The sequence below is a fragment of the Idiotropiscis lumnitzeri genome, chromosome 12 (assembly GCF_059441095.1).
Source record: "Idiotropiscis lumnitzeri isolate Australia: NSW breed Sydney's pygmy pipehorse chromosome 12, RoL_Ilum_1.0, whole genome shotgun sequence".
In the NCBI taxonomy this organism is placed as follows: domain Eukaryota; kingdom Metazoa; phylum Chordata; class Actinopteri; order Syngnathiformes; family Syngnathidae; genus Idiotropiscis; species Idiotropiscis lumnitzeri.
Genome location: NC_142402.1, coordinates 17,466,497 through 17,483,645, shown reverse-complemented (window position 1 = coordinate 17,483,645; position 17,149 = coordinate 17,466,497). Strand labels below are relative to the sequence as shown.

Genomic DNA, 17,149 nt, shown 5'->3' with positions numbered 1-17,149 from the left:
GAGGGGGGAGACATCTAAAATATGCAGGATAGTTGTCCTCGAGGTGTCGTCAATGATAACAACCCCCCCGCCCCCTCGCAGTGAGTGTCACTGAGCATATTGAAATTGAGTTCAAGCATTTTATGATTCATTTCCACGAGTCATTCCAAAGCAAACTCCTCCTAAAACCATTTCCGAGACAATTGAGGAGGTTTAAATTGATTCCGTTTACTCGGAACAGTAAATGAGCCACATGCTGCTTCACCATGTCTAAAGACATGATTACGTGATCGCATGTGGCAGCCTGCTCTGGTGAAATTCAATAACTTCCGAGGATGCGCTTTGATGCATTCCACCCGCCCGAAGCGCATGCGTGTTGGTCATATACAGTATTTATGTCCCAGATGGGCACAAATACACCTTCCTCAACCGCTTCTCTTCATCACCCTCCACTTTGATCTCTCTCCCGTTCCTCCCAGGTGTGCCTGACCCTGACGGCCAAGCGCATGGCTAAGAAGAACTGCCTGGTGAAGAACCTGGAGGCCGTGGAGACGCTGGGCTCCACCTCCACCATCTGCTCGGACAAGACGGGCACGTTGACGCAGAACCGCATGACCGTGGCCCACATGTGGTTCGACAACCAGATCCACGAGGCCGACACCACCGAGGACCAGAGCGGTAGGAGGGAGGGACGCGAGGTCGGGGAGGGAGGGGGAGCTTGTAACCACCTGCCGAAATTCATCTGTTCAGCGTTCACTCACAGAGCGAGCTCGGCTGCTGCAGTGAACGCCGCCGCGCCGATTAATTGAACTGCAGCAGCAGGCGGAGGGGAGGAGGAGGGGTTGGGGGTTGGGGGGTGATGCGAAGAGGCAGTTGGGTACACCGCCTTCCCAGAGTTCCCTAAGTAACATTGTGTGTTTGATGCATAACAATGAGTCAGCTAACCTGGTGAGAGCCTCAGATATCTCTCGGTTAGTATTTTGGTAACGAATTGTTGCGGTTTTCAAAAAGGCTGTTCGCGTTTGTTCTTTGAATTCCTGTTAGACTGTCAGCTCCATAAATATCACGTAATTGACACTCTTTTTGTGTCTAAACATCACATGCGATTTTAAATTTTAAATGGAACAAACGAGATGTGATCTAACTGTGGCTTTTCAGATTTAATTTCAATCTAAATTAGGTGAATGGTGTCGCTATATATTCGCACTTTCCCCCATTTTTGCCGGTCCGTCCTCTGCCCCCCGCCCTCGACTTGGGCACCCTTCATTCCTTACACTTTTGTCCTTATTCATACAAGTAATCGTCCTCCACCCCCGTCTGTCTTTGTCCCTTTCAAGCAATTCCATCCTTACATTTCGCCGTCGGCCCGAGCCGTATCGTGCTATTATATATTTTAGCATTTGATAAATTCTTCTTGCGAATATTGTCCGAGCCATATAAAATCCTCATGATCAGCTTTTTGTACTCCGGTTATCTTGCTATGTGTTAGCTTGAACTCCGTTAGCATTTGATCAATTCAGACTCAAAAGAGAAACTGTATTGACGCTAATGTAAAAATGCAACAAGAAAGAGACTCATTGATATGAAACTGCGCCACTCTGGCCAATCCATCTGTCTGTGCTCACATTCTGGCTGTGAATTCAGCAATCTGGAGTGGAAATGAAAAATGAATGCAGAGGGCGCCCTTGCTGAAGTGAAGGTCATTTTTACAAAGATTGCCTCAAAGAAATCATCACAGAAATGTTATAATGAATGTCATTCTTCAAATTTGGGAATTGAACAATCCCAGTCACAAAAAAAAAAAAGTTATTGTTACTGACCCGCAGGACTTCTGTACTATTGTTTGGAGTCTGGGAGCTAAGCTGTGAGCATACATATTGCATGACTCCACCATCACAATAATAATGTTAAAAAAAAGAAAAAAATTCTCACAGCTCCCACCGCCGCTCTGCTTGCAGGTTCATGCTTTGACAAGAGTTCGGCGACGTGGGCGGCGTTGTCCCGCGTGGCTGCCCTGTGCAACCGGGCCGACTTCAGAGCGGGACAGGAGCAAGTCGCCATCTTGAAGGTGCGCAAACTCTCAACAGTTGCCAAAAGTTGCCCTTCGTGAATAACAGCCGCACTTTTAATTTTCGTGGGAACACAATCCAATTTGTTCACAATCCAAGTTTTAGTCAGCTTGCTAACATTTTTTAATTCTCCTAAAAACTAGTGTCCCACTGAAGGGCATTATGTCTTAGCATTATGTATCTACCTTTGTACTTCCTATACTCAGGCTGATTTAAGTTGAGAGTTGGTTTGCCATTTTGTATGTTAGCATAGCAGCTATTAGCATTTCAGCATTAGATCCATTGAACAAATTTGATTCTAATTTGAGATGCAAAAGTCCTTGTCTCTTCCTTGGCTCTTTTAGTTATCTTGATCCTACTGACCTATATCCGTAGAAAATGTCCATTGACGCAAGAGAAGTCACACCAATCACCATTGTGAGTCTCTATGAGGCTGTTAGCATGCTAGCGGTTAGCATGCTAGCCATTACCCTTTTGTTGCTATTTGAATGGACAAACAATACCGCATACTCGCCCTAGTGACAAATTAAGGCACCGCTGACCATCTTACATTGCAGCTCACTAAGCGCGTCTAATTTGAATGCATTGATTTCTCGGTAGCGTTTTCACATTATTTTCTGAAAATGCCACAGTGTGGTGTAATGGTTGTATCGATGAGCCAGGGAGAAGCGCGACATGCACATTCAGTAAGAATGTCATTAGGTAAATGTTTACCCAGATTTGTCTGTATCATCAATGAAATGAAAGCAAAGTCCATCAGGGAAAAAAAAATTGCTGTTTTTCACGATACCGAGATAAAACACTCACTCATCACAGTATTTTCAGCAAAAAAACATAAACAAACGGAAGTTGTCAGTAACTGTGGCAATAAAAGATGGCTTCCCTCTGGCTTTAGCTGCAGGGGTGGCGATTGTTACTCCATCATATATAAATCCGTGGTGCCAAAGTTAAAACGGCTCCACAGGGGCAATGGAGCCACACTCCTGACAAATTGGTCACAAATTAAAATAAAAGGAACAGAATGTCGTCATCGCAAATGATTCCACTCGGTTGTTGTTCACTATTTAACTTTTTTCCTTTTTTTTTTTTTCTCTCCCTCACGAGTCTTTCAGAGCTCCACAGGTGTCGGGAGCCAATTAAAAGTGCATAAAAAGCATCAGTACTTTCACACTCCAATGCCGAGTGTCAGCAGGGAGCAGACAACCCTTCACAGAACTCTATTATTAGGATCTAAGTAGCACTTTAATGGAGCAGCCGCCGGAGTGGACTTTAATTGCTTTACATAACGCTGTAAAAATCAGCCTCTTCAATAACATGTCATTAGATTTTATAAGTAACGGGCTAAGCATGAATATAAACTAATCATGTTGCCGTGTAAAGGAAATACACGCAATACAAATCGAGGAAATTGTTTTCATAAACAAATGAACCACTTTATTTTTGGATTATAAAAAAAACAACTCATTAATAAATAATGAAATAAATAAATATTATTTTATTTTATTATGTTTTCTTAAATAAATACATAAATATGATTTCTTTCCTAAAATTAATAAAAATAAAAAAATGTCATTTTTAAACAAATTGATTTATTGTAATGGCGAAATAAATAATTATAAGTAGTATAAACAATTTTACGTATAGATTTGACATGTTTTATTTTTTGTTAAATAATTGATGTAAAACTTTTATGAATGAATCATCAAATAAAAGTGACAAACTAATTTATTTAAAACTGCATCAAGTAAATATATAAAAAATAAAAAAAAATTTTAAATGAATTATTTATTAGGTTTTTGTTCGAATTATTGATAATTGCCTACAGGGCTAGACATGAAAGTCCTCATCAATCCACCTTGGAGCTTTTTCGGCACTCGGGTTGCTTTCTTGCTATATATTAGCAGACTAACTGACGGTTAGCATGTTAGCATTTGATCACTTCTCATCCAGAAGAGTCCTTGTGTTCCCTTTTGATGTGTTTATTCATTCATGAAAAAACAGGACGAATCTTACCATGTGTGAGTCCATTTCTTTTTGCCTAGCATTCATGAATGAATAAACATCCGCCGAAAGAACTGGGTCGTCACGGTTCGTGCTCCCTGCTGCCGCCGCAGCCACCGCTGCTGCTGTGTTGAACGTCATCTCCATTTGAGATGTTATCGCGTTTGAATATTCATGACAGGTGAGGAAATTACTCCGAAAAATCACAAGCACAAAGTTCCACCAGGGCACACTCGCATCTGAAATCAGTGACAGCCCTCCCGGACATTTTTTTTTTTTTTTTTCCCAGATTATTTTTTTAAAAATCATTCTTCTGAAAGAATTATGTTGTTTCCCCAGAGTATCGTTAACAGTCCATGCAGTTTAACTTGCAGACTGTTAGCATGCTAGCTGCTAGCATTGTTTTGCTCTTTGTATTTTTTACACTTTGCTTGTGATTGATGATGTCATCTTTGTTCATTCTTTATTTATGTTAGCATTGTCGTAAAATTTCAGGGACAACAACATTTGTGGCCTGACTACAATTGTCGGTGATGCAGATGTTGTTCAGCTCCACTTTACATTATTAATGAGAGGCATAATGCGAGTGAACAACGCTCTCAGGGGTGCAACTTTAATCAATTAAAGAACACCCGGAGGCAAAAGCTTCCGCTGCACCGTGACAAAGACAACTCTCCTTTCTCGCTGATTCGCTTGTGTGTGTGTGTGTTTCCTGCAGCGGGAAACGGCGGGCGACGCATCTGAGTCGGCGCTGCTAAAGTGCATCGAGCTGTGTTGCGGGAACGTTCGAAAGATGCGAAGCCTCAACGGCAAAGTGGCCGAGATCCCCTTCAATTCCACCAACAAGTATCAGGTACCGCATGACGTCATTCAAAATAAGCATCAGATCCGACAGGACGTCTTTTAAAAACTCCACCAAGTGCTGGGTTAAGAAATTACTGACAACAATTTCCAGGTACGACATGATATAATTTGAAAGCGGCAAAAACAATGTCAATAATTTGACGTCTTTAAAACGTAACCAACAAATACCGTGTACGAACTCCGCCACCAGGTACCAGGCACAACTTGACATTTTTAAAGACTCAACTAATGTGACATATACAACAGTGGAATATTTAAATAAATACGAGGTGAAACATGAAGTTAAAAAAAAAAAAAAATAATAATAATGAATGATGAAAATTGACTGTCCCGCAATTTCACAACAAAGACAAAAACTAAAACAACTCGCTGGCTTTGTTAACATTGTTGCCGTAAATATCAATATACTATTACTTTATACTTTATATTTTATATATTTATTTATATATTTTAAAGTTGTTCTAGCTTAAATTACTGTGTGGGTTGAAATAATACAAGTTGTTTTCAGTGGAGGTACAAAATTAATGTGTTTTATTTTTGAAACTCTACCAACAATTACATGACATTGTTAAAAAAAAATAAAAAGTAAAAAAACAAAAGGACCAATTACAAAATGGCATCTTTAAAAAAAAACATATTTGAAAAGAGATTCTTAAACAAGCCCCATCACATTGTTAAAAGTGCGACATGACATCATCACAAACTCCACCGGGTCCAAAGAAAACATCCTGTATTTGCCACCAAGTACCACGTGCAACATGACATGCTAAAAAAAAAAGTACACTATACCCTCAAAAAAAGATGAAAGTACAAGATTATATTTGAAAAAACTGGCCCCAGGCCTTATTTGTCCTCAGGAATTACTCTTGAGCGCTAGTTTAATTGTAAAGCCGCTAATTAACTATTGCGTAAGCTCACCAGGCATGAGCAATCGATCTAAGAGGGATCAGTCCCCAGATCGCTTTGATTGACTTTCATGGATGCGATTATTTCATGGTGCTCTTTCCCTCCCCGGCATGCGGGGTGCTTCAAGTAAAACGTGTGTCAGTGTAAATATTGAACATTTAAATCATTTATTTCATTCATGTCTATTTCATTTGGTGGCACGCCGCAACATCGCAGGAGGACAACGGTGATTTATTTATGCCCACTCACTGGATCTCGCTGCTAAATCATTCACCCCCCTCCTTTTCCACCCTTGTCTTTTAAAGCTCTCCATCCATAAAGCAGAGGACAATCCTTCCGGTCATATTCTGGTCATGAAGGGAGCGCCGGAGAGAATCCTGGACAGGTTGGTGCATCAATAATGGATCAATGGCAGACTCACATAGACAGAGTGTGGAAAAAGACTGCAAAGCTGCCCTGGCTTTTTATTTTCTGAAATGGACAGTGAGGGGGAAACGCTTACAGAAGGTGCCGCCATAGTCGGAGGCCTGCGGAGAGCAATTGAGGCGATCAAAGGCGGATGTTTTGAGTCGTGGTGTATAAAGACGAGTTGTGAAATCCAAATCCAATACGGTCAAAGTCGTGAGTGTTTTTGAAGCGCTGTTGAAGCATATTTTTAAGAACGTTTGGCTGGGTGGGGCGATACTGCCGGGAAAAAACCTTTTTTTTTTTTCAACCCACAAATTGGATTTACCAAATGGAATGGATTTTTTTGTGATTTGATTTTAGATCGGGGAAAATTCTGAAGAAGAAACATTTCATTGCTTAAACATAATTATAATTTTAGCCAGATTTTGTGAAAATCTTTGATTGTATTTTGGGGTGCATTTTACAAAACGTTTTCTTACCCATACTCCAATTAACAGAGAAAAAAAAAAAGCAAAACTGAAATAGTGAAAGGCGACACGGTGGACGACTGGTTAGCACGATGGCCTCACAGTGCATAGGTCGTGGGTTCGATTCCGGCTCCGGCCTTTCCTGTGTGTCGTTGGCATATTCTCCTCGTGGCCTGCGTGGGTTTTCTCCGGGTACTCTGGTTTTCTCCCACATTCCAAAAATATGCGTGGCAGCTTGATTGGACACTCTAAATTGCCTCTAGGTATGAGTGTGAGCGGGGATGATTGTTCGTCTCTGTGTGCCCTGCAATTGGCTGGCAACCAGTTCAGGGTGTCCTCCGCCGGCTGCCCAAAGACAGCTGGGATAGGCTCCAGCACCCCCCGCGACCCTTCTGAGGCGAAGCAATATAGAAAATGTGAAAAACTGTTAAACGCAATAGCGGCACAATCCAGTACATAGTTGTCCATCGGCCCCATTTTCAAAAGTTACCTTCAAATATGAATCATGTCGTCAGAAATCTCTGAATTGACTTTTACTGCGGCAAAGAAACAGCAAAACATGAGATTTGCTGACAGTTTGAACTGCCGCCTCTATATTTCACAGTTTCATTAGCAAATGGTTGTTGTTTCTCTGCTCCCCAAATCCTTCCCCTCACCGGTGTTAATTTTTTTTCCTCTCTAGGTGCAGCAGCATCATGATCCACGGCCAGGAGCAGCCCATCGACGACAACTGGCGGGTCGCCTTCCAGAATGCCTACATGGAGCTGGGCGGGCTGGGAGAACGAGTGCTCGGTAGTGTTTTTTGTTACCCGCCGGGGAGTAGATAGCGACTGCGGGGTGGGAGGGCGTCCATTATCTTTTATCATCTCCTCGGGAAAGAGGCAAGTTGAGGCAAATGTCCCTCGTAAGAAGCGCGGCGCGTTTATCGCTGCACTTTATCCAAATGAGAAGGCTCGCCACTCGGACTCGGACGGAGCCAAACGCTGAGGAGACACAAAATGTTTACAGCGGCTGCACTTATTTATCACCTGCAACATAAATCTCTTATATAAAGACTTAAAGGCGATGGCAGACGGCGCCGTTGATTAGTCGTGCAAGAAATCACACTTTGGATGCAGAATATCGCAATAAATCCCAAACCCCCAAAGCATTTCTTCTCTTAATATTATTTGATTACAATTTTTTGGTGGAGCTAGCAGCCTCTTTTTTTTTTAAATTACATTGTATGTGAATTTTTTTTGTTGTCGTTGTTAATATTCTGCATTTGATTGTAGTGTCCATCTGAAATGTTGTCGTTCTTTTTCCAGAAAGTGTAAAATACGATATACAATAATATTTTGGATCAGTGTTTGTCAAAGTGTAGTAAAAGTATCCCTAGCTTTACATATCCTCCCTCTAGTGGCGAAAGAAAGAATCACTGGGATAGTACAGTTCAGTTGTATTTAACTTTTATACATACAATTGCATGACTTTTTTTTTTAAGTTCAAAAATTAATTTTTTTAAAAGTGATCATCTAGCAGCTTACGTACACTTTCTGGCATCTAGTCTGTTTCGTTTCATATTGCCATTTCAATCAAAACCATGAGCGGGACATACTTTTTTTTTTCACCAAGGCCACTCGGGGGCTACGCATGAATATTTGAATTTTGGTGGCGATCGGTCGCCGTTTTAGACAACTGCACTGACAAAACGAGTAATTGCATGTTTGTTTTTTTTTTCATTGGTCCTTGGTTTAAAAAGTAGAAGCAGCACTTCTTCGGCTTACTGAAAATACTACTCGTGGTAAAAGTGATTTTTTTTTCTTTGTTTCTTTATGTATGTGTGTGTGTGTGTGTGTGTGTCACAGGCTTCTGTCACCTGAACCTGCCGGCGTCTCAGTTCCCCCAAGGCTTCGCCTTCGACTGTGACGACGTGAACTTCCCTACCGAGCAGCTCTGCTTCCTGGGCCTCATCTCCATGATTGATCCGCCGCGCGCCGCTGTGCCCGACGCCGTGGGTAAATGCCGCTCGGCTGGCATCAAGGTAATTGTTTTTGTCTTGCGTCGGGAGGAAAGCCGTTTCCCGCGGCGTCATTTAAATACTGATGCGAAGTGTGATCAACTCTTGAAAGGCTCCTCGGGGACTCCACACCTATCATATATAAACATAAAATATACATATAGATGCGTTCGTTTCATTACTTTGGTGGCCTAGTGTGCGGAATGCAAATAAACACGTGGGCGGATGACACATGTTGCATTTAAAGCTCAAGCGTTGTAGATTTTTCTCCCAGGTTGAGGGCTTTCTGTGATGTCGGTGAAAATGAAAGTGAAGCGTGTCACCAGGTTTTCCTCTGCGGGCGTTCTGCTCCGGCACCGTGCATTTGTGCATTTGGGCGCGCTATCGTGACTGACGGCACGTGATGACTTATCTGTATCAACGACTACTTCTGGATGAAGCAGACTACACTCATGCCTGCTTCCAAAAATTGCAATACACTGCCTTCCACTAGTTATACAAAACATCGCAACGGCAAAGACATTTGGGTTTCAGATCAAAAGATGAATATTTAATTCCACTCACTACTCACCCCAAAATTTGAAATGTTCACAACCAAACGACATATATTATCCCCGTCGCTGCTGCAGCAGCCTCTCGTTTGTTCACAGCGCAGCTTCGGCCATACTTCACTGTCATTTTTCAGCAAAGCACTTGTGGCGCTTTGAGCTTCATTCCTGTCTATTCAGCTGAGCGATGGGCCCTGAAGGCATCGTGTTGCATTACTTGTACGAGATGGCGTCGAGTTGAATGATGTCGTGACGATGATGTGCGCGCAGGTCATCATGGTCACCGGCGACCACCCAATCACGGCCAAGGCCATCGCCAAGGGGGTGGGCATCATCTCCGAGGGCAACGAGACGGTGGAGGACATCGCAAAGCGCCTCAACATCCCGCTAGGCCAAGTCAACCCCAGGTACTTATTTATTTATTTATTTATTTATTTTTGTGGGGCCGCCATGGCTACATTTTGTGCATCTTGAGTTTTTCACGAGTCGTAGTTTAGTTGATTTATAAAAAAAAAAAAAATTAATATATTTATTTTCAAAACAAGTGGAAAAAAAACTACAGTACTCAAATAGTCGGGATTAACTTCTGACTTTGTAAATAAATCAACACCAAATTGAAATGAAAGTGACTAGTTGAGGAATGGCAAAACTGTATAATTGACGCCCATGAAAACAATTAAAAAACCTAAGTAATGCTTCAAACAATGATGACAGACATTCATTTGACATTTCCCACGAGGGTAAATGGGAATATTATTGTAAGGAAAAAAATTTACCTCACTTTCCCTTTAAATAACATTTTTGTGTTTCCACGCGTGGTGAAACGGCACAATTTATTTATTTATTTATTTTTAAACTACCCTGACAAGTACATCTGCTGCAAAAAATGTTACTCCTTACCACCCACCTATGTGATTTTGTTGGGGCTTTTATTCATTCAATCTTGTTTTAATGATTTTTTTAATTTCTGTATTCCTGTCAAGGACAACGGATTTTCCTTGCATTTAATAACAGTAACCCCCACAAAATAAACTTGCCTCGCTTTACTCGTGTGACGCTCTGCTTTATTTTCCCCGCAGGGACGCCAAGGCCTGCGTGATCCACGGTTCGGACCTGAAGCACATGAGCGACGAGTACCTGGACGACCTGCTGAGGAACCACACTGAGATAGTGTTTGCTCGCACTTCGCCGCAGCAGAAGCTCATCATCGTGGAGGGATGCCAGAGACAGGTGGGCAAGTGGGAGTGTGTGAGTATATAAATATCCATGTGACATTGTGCGTTTTGTGTTCTTCTGGGTCAGGGGCTACCGCGGACAACACAATATCTCCGTTAGGACTGGCCAGTGTACGCCTGTGTGCATGGTGTGTGTATCTTTGTGTATTTGTGTCTGTGTTTCTTGATCATATATACTTATTTATCCTTTTTGCTTCAGGTCCCAACATGTGTGTAAGCGCATGTATCTGTGTGCAAGTATTCCTGTCCATTTGTACTTGTTGGGACCGTTCATTGTGTCAGGGCCCAACCCAAATGGTTGGCTACTTATGTGTAAGTGCACTTCTTCTTATGGAGTTGCTGTTTGTGTGTGTGTGTGTGTGTTAGTGTTCTTGTGTCATGTGTCCTTATAAGGTGTTTTTTATTTTCGTGTTTGTGTGTCTGCATTTTTGTATGAAAGTTGTGTAAGATATTCGTGTCGGACTGGACTGTGCGTGAGTGTGTGTTAAGGAGCATGAACACTGTCGTCTCTGGAAAGCTTGTGGCTGCATACCAATGTGTCCAGTGAATGTAAGTGTGCGATTTTGTGTGTTGAATGCAAGTGTGCGTGAGTGTTTGTTTTGAAAACACTTGAATGTCTAAACTGGACATTGAGAATGAAAGCAGGTGTTTTGGTGTGTGCGTGTATGCCTATTTTTCTGGTCCTCGTCATCTTATTGTGAGAGTGTGTGCATTTGTGTGTATCGGCAGTAATGAATAGATTGTGGAATATAATTGTGTGCGTGTGATATTTTAATCTATGCCCGTAGCGTCTGTTCGCAGGCACACTTGAGGTCAAGCTCCAATTCTCCACCGGACTTGCTCTCACTGTGCCCACTGAATGATTACGACTCAATTCCATTCCTCATTTAATCTCCCCCGAGACTCTCCCGAAACGACTTTATTAAGAGGAAAGTGCGGAGGCTTAAATCATGCCACTTATCTCACTCTTCTTGACGCTTCCCCTCCATCTGGGGGCGCTCAGGGGGCCATCGTGGCCGTGACGGGTGACGGCGTCAACGACTCGCCAGCCCTGAAGAAGGCCGACATCGGCGTCGCCATGGGGCTCGCCGGCTCAGACGTGTCCAAGCAGGCGGCCGACATGATCCTGCTGGACGACAACTTTGCATCCATCGTTACCGGCGTGGAGGAGGGTGAGTGATCGGCAAGGACAGGGAAATGACTCAGGGGAGAAGGTTGATGACATTATTTCATTCAAAAAAAATGAATATGTTTCACAGCCCAACATCAAATTTGCTGCTCAGCTCGAGCATGACAGGAAGCGTGGAAAAAGTCTCAGTTGCCCATTTATAACATTTGACAGGATGTCAGCCATTTTGGTTTGAAGCAAGTTATTTTGCATTCAGTCGCACACTTTGGAAATTTAAAAAATGATAAAAAAGAAAAAATTTGCCCCTGACATGAGTTTGTTCAATCAGCACAGAAATGGGCAGGCAGGTTTATCGTAAAAGAATGCATGAAAATCTCTCAAGAACCAATGCATAAAACTAAACATGAAGTCAGCCATTTTTGTATGAGGAAGACGTATCGCGCACCGGCGCACCTCTTGAATATTTTGACAAAATAAAGCACCTTCACTAGTTTCTTCAATGAATACAAAATTTGGTGGTGAGGTATATCAGAACAGGATGTATGGGAAAAAATCTCAAGAACCCGTGCATAAGACAGGAAGTTGGCCGTTTTGGTTTGGAGCATTCATTTTGCACGCTGTCGTACACACGGAAAAAAAAAATTGCCACGACACGAGTTTGCCAATCATTAGAGAATTTGGTGGACATCATAACAGGACACACAAAAAAGTCTCACTGTCCCTTGCCCCAAAATTGAACAGAAAGTAATTTGTTTCCAAGCAGCCATTTTTGGATTTGGGCGATCTCGTCTAATTGTCAAACAAATATAATCAACCATGGCGTCACCACATGGGAAGCCTGCGGGTCGCCTGTTCTAAAAATAGCTCACCAGTGATGGGGCATTGGGATTTCCTAGGAATGTGATCTTGTGTTGCATATTGATATTTATCTATCAAATCATTGTTGGTAATTACTGTGAGAAGTCGCAGATCCGCGTCTTCACATAGATCATTAATTATTCATAAGATCTAATTCATGGTAATTTGAGCAAAGTTTTTTCACAAGTGTGTATCAAACTGGTCCTTGGCCCCTTCGTATTAATCAGCAGCTAAAACGCAGCTCTCGGTTTCAAAAAGTTTGACCCCTGCACTCGACAGATGGGCGATGCGAAATTGCAAAGCATTTCAGCTTACTCGGTAGGACGTGGGTGTAGCCTTTGACTCCGGTTTCACCAATCAACATCAAATTTTGTGTGGGTTGCCAATGTTGCAGTTCTAGCTTTTAAAATTGCGCTTGAAAACGCACCGACGGAGTGAGCTGACACGCTGAGGTTTTCCTAAAGTCACAATAGCAAAACGCTTCTGCAGGATATAAAATTAAAAAAAAATCCCAGATGGCACGGGGATGTCTTGCATGAGCACGGAGCTTGCATATTTATGATCAGCCTCGCACACAGAGGGGACTTTATGCAAACAACAATATAAAGAGCTTTGAAAGGAGAAGGGGGGGGGGGGGGCTGAGACTTTCCACAGGAGACTAGCGTTTAATCTAAAGTGGCGGCGGCCCCGGCTAATAAAGTCACTCACTCTGGAGGCAGACGCGGTGCATTTTCAATTTGCTTCTAACACCGGGAAAGAAAAGAGAATCCCGACTTTATTACGAGGGTTGTTATCCCACGCTGATGTCTTTATCGCTGCAGGGCGCCTCATCTTTGACAACCTGAAGAAGTCCATCGCGTACACGCTGACCAGCAACATCCCCGAGATCTCGCCCTTTCTGCTCTTCATCATCGCCAGCGTTCCGCTTCCGCTGGGAACGGTCACCATCCTCTGCATCGACTTGGGAACGGACATGGTGAGTGGCGGCAACGTCGTCAGAATACGAATGAAACGTGCAAGTAGCGGACAACAGGTCCTTAGAGCCCCTTGAAAACAACATCAAACGTAGACGCCGTGCCCTGCCAACAGGCAATGACACAGGCGAAGCAAATATTTTTGGGATAGCACATTTCATGTTCCTGACAATTTAAAGTGCTTTACATAAAACATGAAAAACATGGCAGAAAGAAGAACAAAATGTTAAGACATTCCAAAAATCATGTAAAATAATTCAAACCAAGCATCTGCATACTTAATACGAGTCCTGGAATTTGCCCAAATGAGATACTTGGGAACAAAATGGCCAACTTGCTGTTCAATGCCGAGCTCGTGTCCCTGAGACCCTATTTTTATTTTTTTTATGTTCTCTTATAGAACACGTGTCTGCCCAATTTCTTGTTGATCAGAAAAAGATGTGACCTGGGCTAAGTTGTCTGAGCTTTCCACGAGTGCAAAATAGCTACTTTCAACCAAAAATGTCAGACTGCGTTCCACACGACAATCCCACGTCTCCCACATGGGCCTTGAAGTTGACACCGGAAAATGTCGGAGGCACTCGCCGCCTGACCTTCTGCGCATGTAGTACCCCTCCATTCCATCGGGGGCAGTAGTCAATGCTTTTTACAGTGAGGTTGAATAACATTGATCATTGAACCCGACGCCCGACCTGATTCTACATGTTGAATCGGCCGAATATGCCGCAACAATGGCTCCGACTTTACGACGTGGCGCGCTAGCGACTTTCTGACGGCCAAATTGGAATTTGTGTGTTGGGGGTTTGAGCGCGTGTCCTTGATTTCTTATTTTATTGTGTGCGTCCTGTCATTGGACTTTTTTGAAAATGTTCAAGGAGACGCTACGCTGAAAAAAGTTCTTGTCAAATTTACTCGATTTTATTTCGTCATATGGTTTTAATGAAGTACAATCATCTGGATCCTGGTAAAAAAAAATAAAAAACTATACAGCTACTTAAAAATGTATCTGGAGATGATTTTATTTTGTGCAGCAACTTGAGGAATCAAAATTTTGTACATTAAACACACCATTTTTTTCAGTGTTCAGAATTTTGGTCTTCTGAACCCCTAAAATTATTTTTTTTTCACTAGGTTAAGCGCACTTGCAAAAACGTTGTTGTTGAGGCCCAACCGAAGGTGATTAAATTCATTAGAAGACAAATTAAAAACAGCCACCCGCTAAACGAACAATCATCAGTCACCGAAAAGACAGATGGCACAGTTTCCACTCAAAGTAATTCATGCTGACTTTGTGAATTGAATCTGCAATCCTCACATACCGCCAAAAGACAACTTAGCGTATTCATCTACAATCCGTTTGTCACTCATGAAACGTTTCTTTTGTAGTATGGACGAGTTTGACGTCTCTGAGAACGGAATCAAATGTAAACTAATGAATGCCAGTGAAGTCTTTGTGACTCACTCCTTCCCGTGTCTCTTTTCTTTGCCGGTGACGGCTTACGGCCTGCAGACAAGTGGCGTGCCGACCGTTCCTTCCGACGCTGACATGGGAAGCACAATGGAGGGAGAGTGAAATGTTTTAAATGTGAACGCCGATTGTCAAGCGCTCGCTTTGTTCAAGTTGTCGCGAATGGAGGCCGGTGGAGCGCTCGCCGCTAATCTGTCCTGCTGACAGGCAGCGTTTGTTCTATTTTTTTATTTTTACCTTCAGGGTGCTCATATTCCAATCAGTGCAATGAGAGAACAGTTAGCGTTGCTTCAGTGAAGGCCTGCTGGATCCCTTGTAACTGCCCTGCCACGCTAGATTTACCACTTAAAAACCTGCGTGGTTGTTCAGACTAGTTAATTGGACAGCGATGTTTGGAGTGTGACATTGACAAGTCGCTTATTTTAGCTTGAGGGGGGAACGACTGATAAGTGCGCTGAATGAAATTTGTCCTTCACCTTAATAGATTTCAGATGTCTGGGATTTGTTCATGTGCAAGCTTTGGTAATTGACGGAGAGACAAGGGAAAGAAGCCAGACTCGAGATTGTTTAACATTTTTTTGCAATGTGATATCAATGATGTGGAAGGACAACAGGGAATCATCCCACTGGACACCACAATGTGTGCGATAATTTGTTTCTCAAACCATCTTCCTCGGTTCGCTATTTGCTCCCTCCGATGAGCTCCAGTTAGGAGGCGAGCAGCAGCATTTTGGAGCAACTGGAAATGCTTGAGGGAGGATTGGCTGACTCCAAAATGAAGTGCATTACAGGAATCCCGCCTAGATGTAAGAAAAGCGCGCTTATTTTGCCTCTCAAGTGCTTCTTCACAAATCTGCTCGTATCGCTTCCGTGTTTTTGAGTTTTATCTCAATTAAAGGACCACTACAGATTTCATTCTGCTCCGACTGCGAATATTTTAGTTGTATACACGCGGTGCTTGACCCAGGTTGGGCTGAATACAGAGACAGACAAAATCCTACTTCAGTCCTTGCTTAATCCGTCCTTTAAAAAAATAAGATAAAATAATCGTCGTCCTTCCCCAAAATGGCCGTTCCATCCCTAAATGCCATGTTTTTTTTTTTGTCCATCCCTTCTTTGAGCCATCCTGTTATTATATTTCGGAGGCGGCATTATTGTATCTTAACTCATAACTTTGAAGTCATTCAACTGTCATGCAATCAAATGGTAGCTTTCAAAGGTGACCTTATTGGTTTCCCGCAGCAGGACGTTTTGTTCTTGTTGATCAATATTTGTTCGTCCGTCTCCAGATCAAAGTCCCGTCGTTACAGGAATGAAGTTTGAAAAGCAGCTAAATTGTGTTTTGCATTCAAAAGAAAACAAGAACATGTAAAAAAAAAAACAAAAAAAAAAAAAACCCAGCTTGCCTTCAAAGTAAGACGTCAGCGTGTCGGTGAGAAGCGCTGGCGGTGTGAAACAGCTGGACGTCGGCTTTGAAGAGTTGCAGGCGCTGAAGATCGTCCACGAATTACAAGAAGCGAGGCGAACAAGTTCTATTTGGCAAGCGGCGTCTTATCGGATAAGGACATGCGGGTGGGGGTGTTTTGGGATGCCACCCCTTCACTTTGAGGCAGGTGAACCCGCGTGAGAGAGAGAAAGCTCAGCCAACCAGCATTGACTTTCACCATTTTTTATTTTTTTATTTTTTTTTTTATAAATGATGTCATCCAATGATAAGAAAAACTATAATAACTTCGATTTCTATTTTCACAATAACTCATGGGCGTAATTAAAATCTATAAACGAGTGAGTGTGTGTGACCGTATTCATGTAGCGAATGTTATTTTTGGTGAACAGATGGTGCTTGAGTTTTTTTTTTTTTAATGTTCAGGGAATAAACACCACCGATATGAGTCGAGAGAGGATCCTCAGAACGGGGTGGCGTGAACGTGTTTAACGTGACGTTCCTTTGGTCTTTGTTAGGGATGAGCTGATGATCAGGGTCGATAGTCGGAATTCTGACGCACGTCGGCCTTGGCTTTTTTTTTTTTTGTTTTTGTTTTTTTCCAAAGAAGGATTGATTTCCAACTGGATTATTTTGGCTTGGATAGTGAGACAAACAAAATAAGAATTTTATTCAGTGCTGCTGTTTTGTTTTGCTTTTTCCACCATGCACCTGACAAATAAATAAATCTTGAATAAGAGATGCTGCCGAGCCAGGGAGCTCACTGTGCTTTTGGTTAGAATTTTAAACAATTCAAAAGT

At 42.5% G+C, this 17,149-nt stretch overlaps 1 protein-coding gene across 2 annotated transcripts in view; it reads left to right on the top strand.

Moving 5' to 3' along the window:
- atp1a2a (ATPase Na+/K+ transporting subunit alpha 2a) overlaps positions 1-17,149 on the top strand; it is a 37,793-nt gene that overhangs the window by 11,503 nt on the left and 9,141 nt on the right. For both annotated transcript variants that reach the window (XM_088311044.1, XM_088311043.1), the window contains 10 exons: positions 459-657; positions 1,938-2,047; positions 4,768-4,902; positions 6,125-6,204; positions 7,377-7,486; positions 8,542-8,717; positions 9,512-9,648; positions 10,321-10,471; positions 11,480-11,648; positions 13,285-13,439. In XM_088311044.1, coding sequence (XP_088167170.1) covers positions 459-657; positions 1,938-2,047; positions 4,768-4,902; positions 6,125-6,204; positions 7,377-7,486; positions 8,542-8,717; positions 9,512-9,648; positions 10,321-10,471; positions 11,480-11,648; positions 13,285-13,439 — 1,422 coding nt within the window. The remainder of the gene's footprint in view (positions 1-458; positions 658-1,937; positions 2,048-4,767; positions 4,903-6,124; positions 6,205-7,376; positions 7,487-8,541; positions 8,718-9,511; positions 9,649-10,320; positions 10,472-11,479; positions 11,649-13,284; positions 13,440-17,149) is intronic.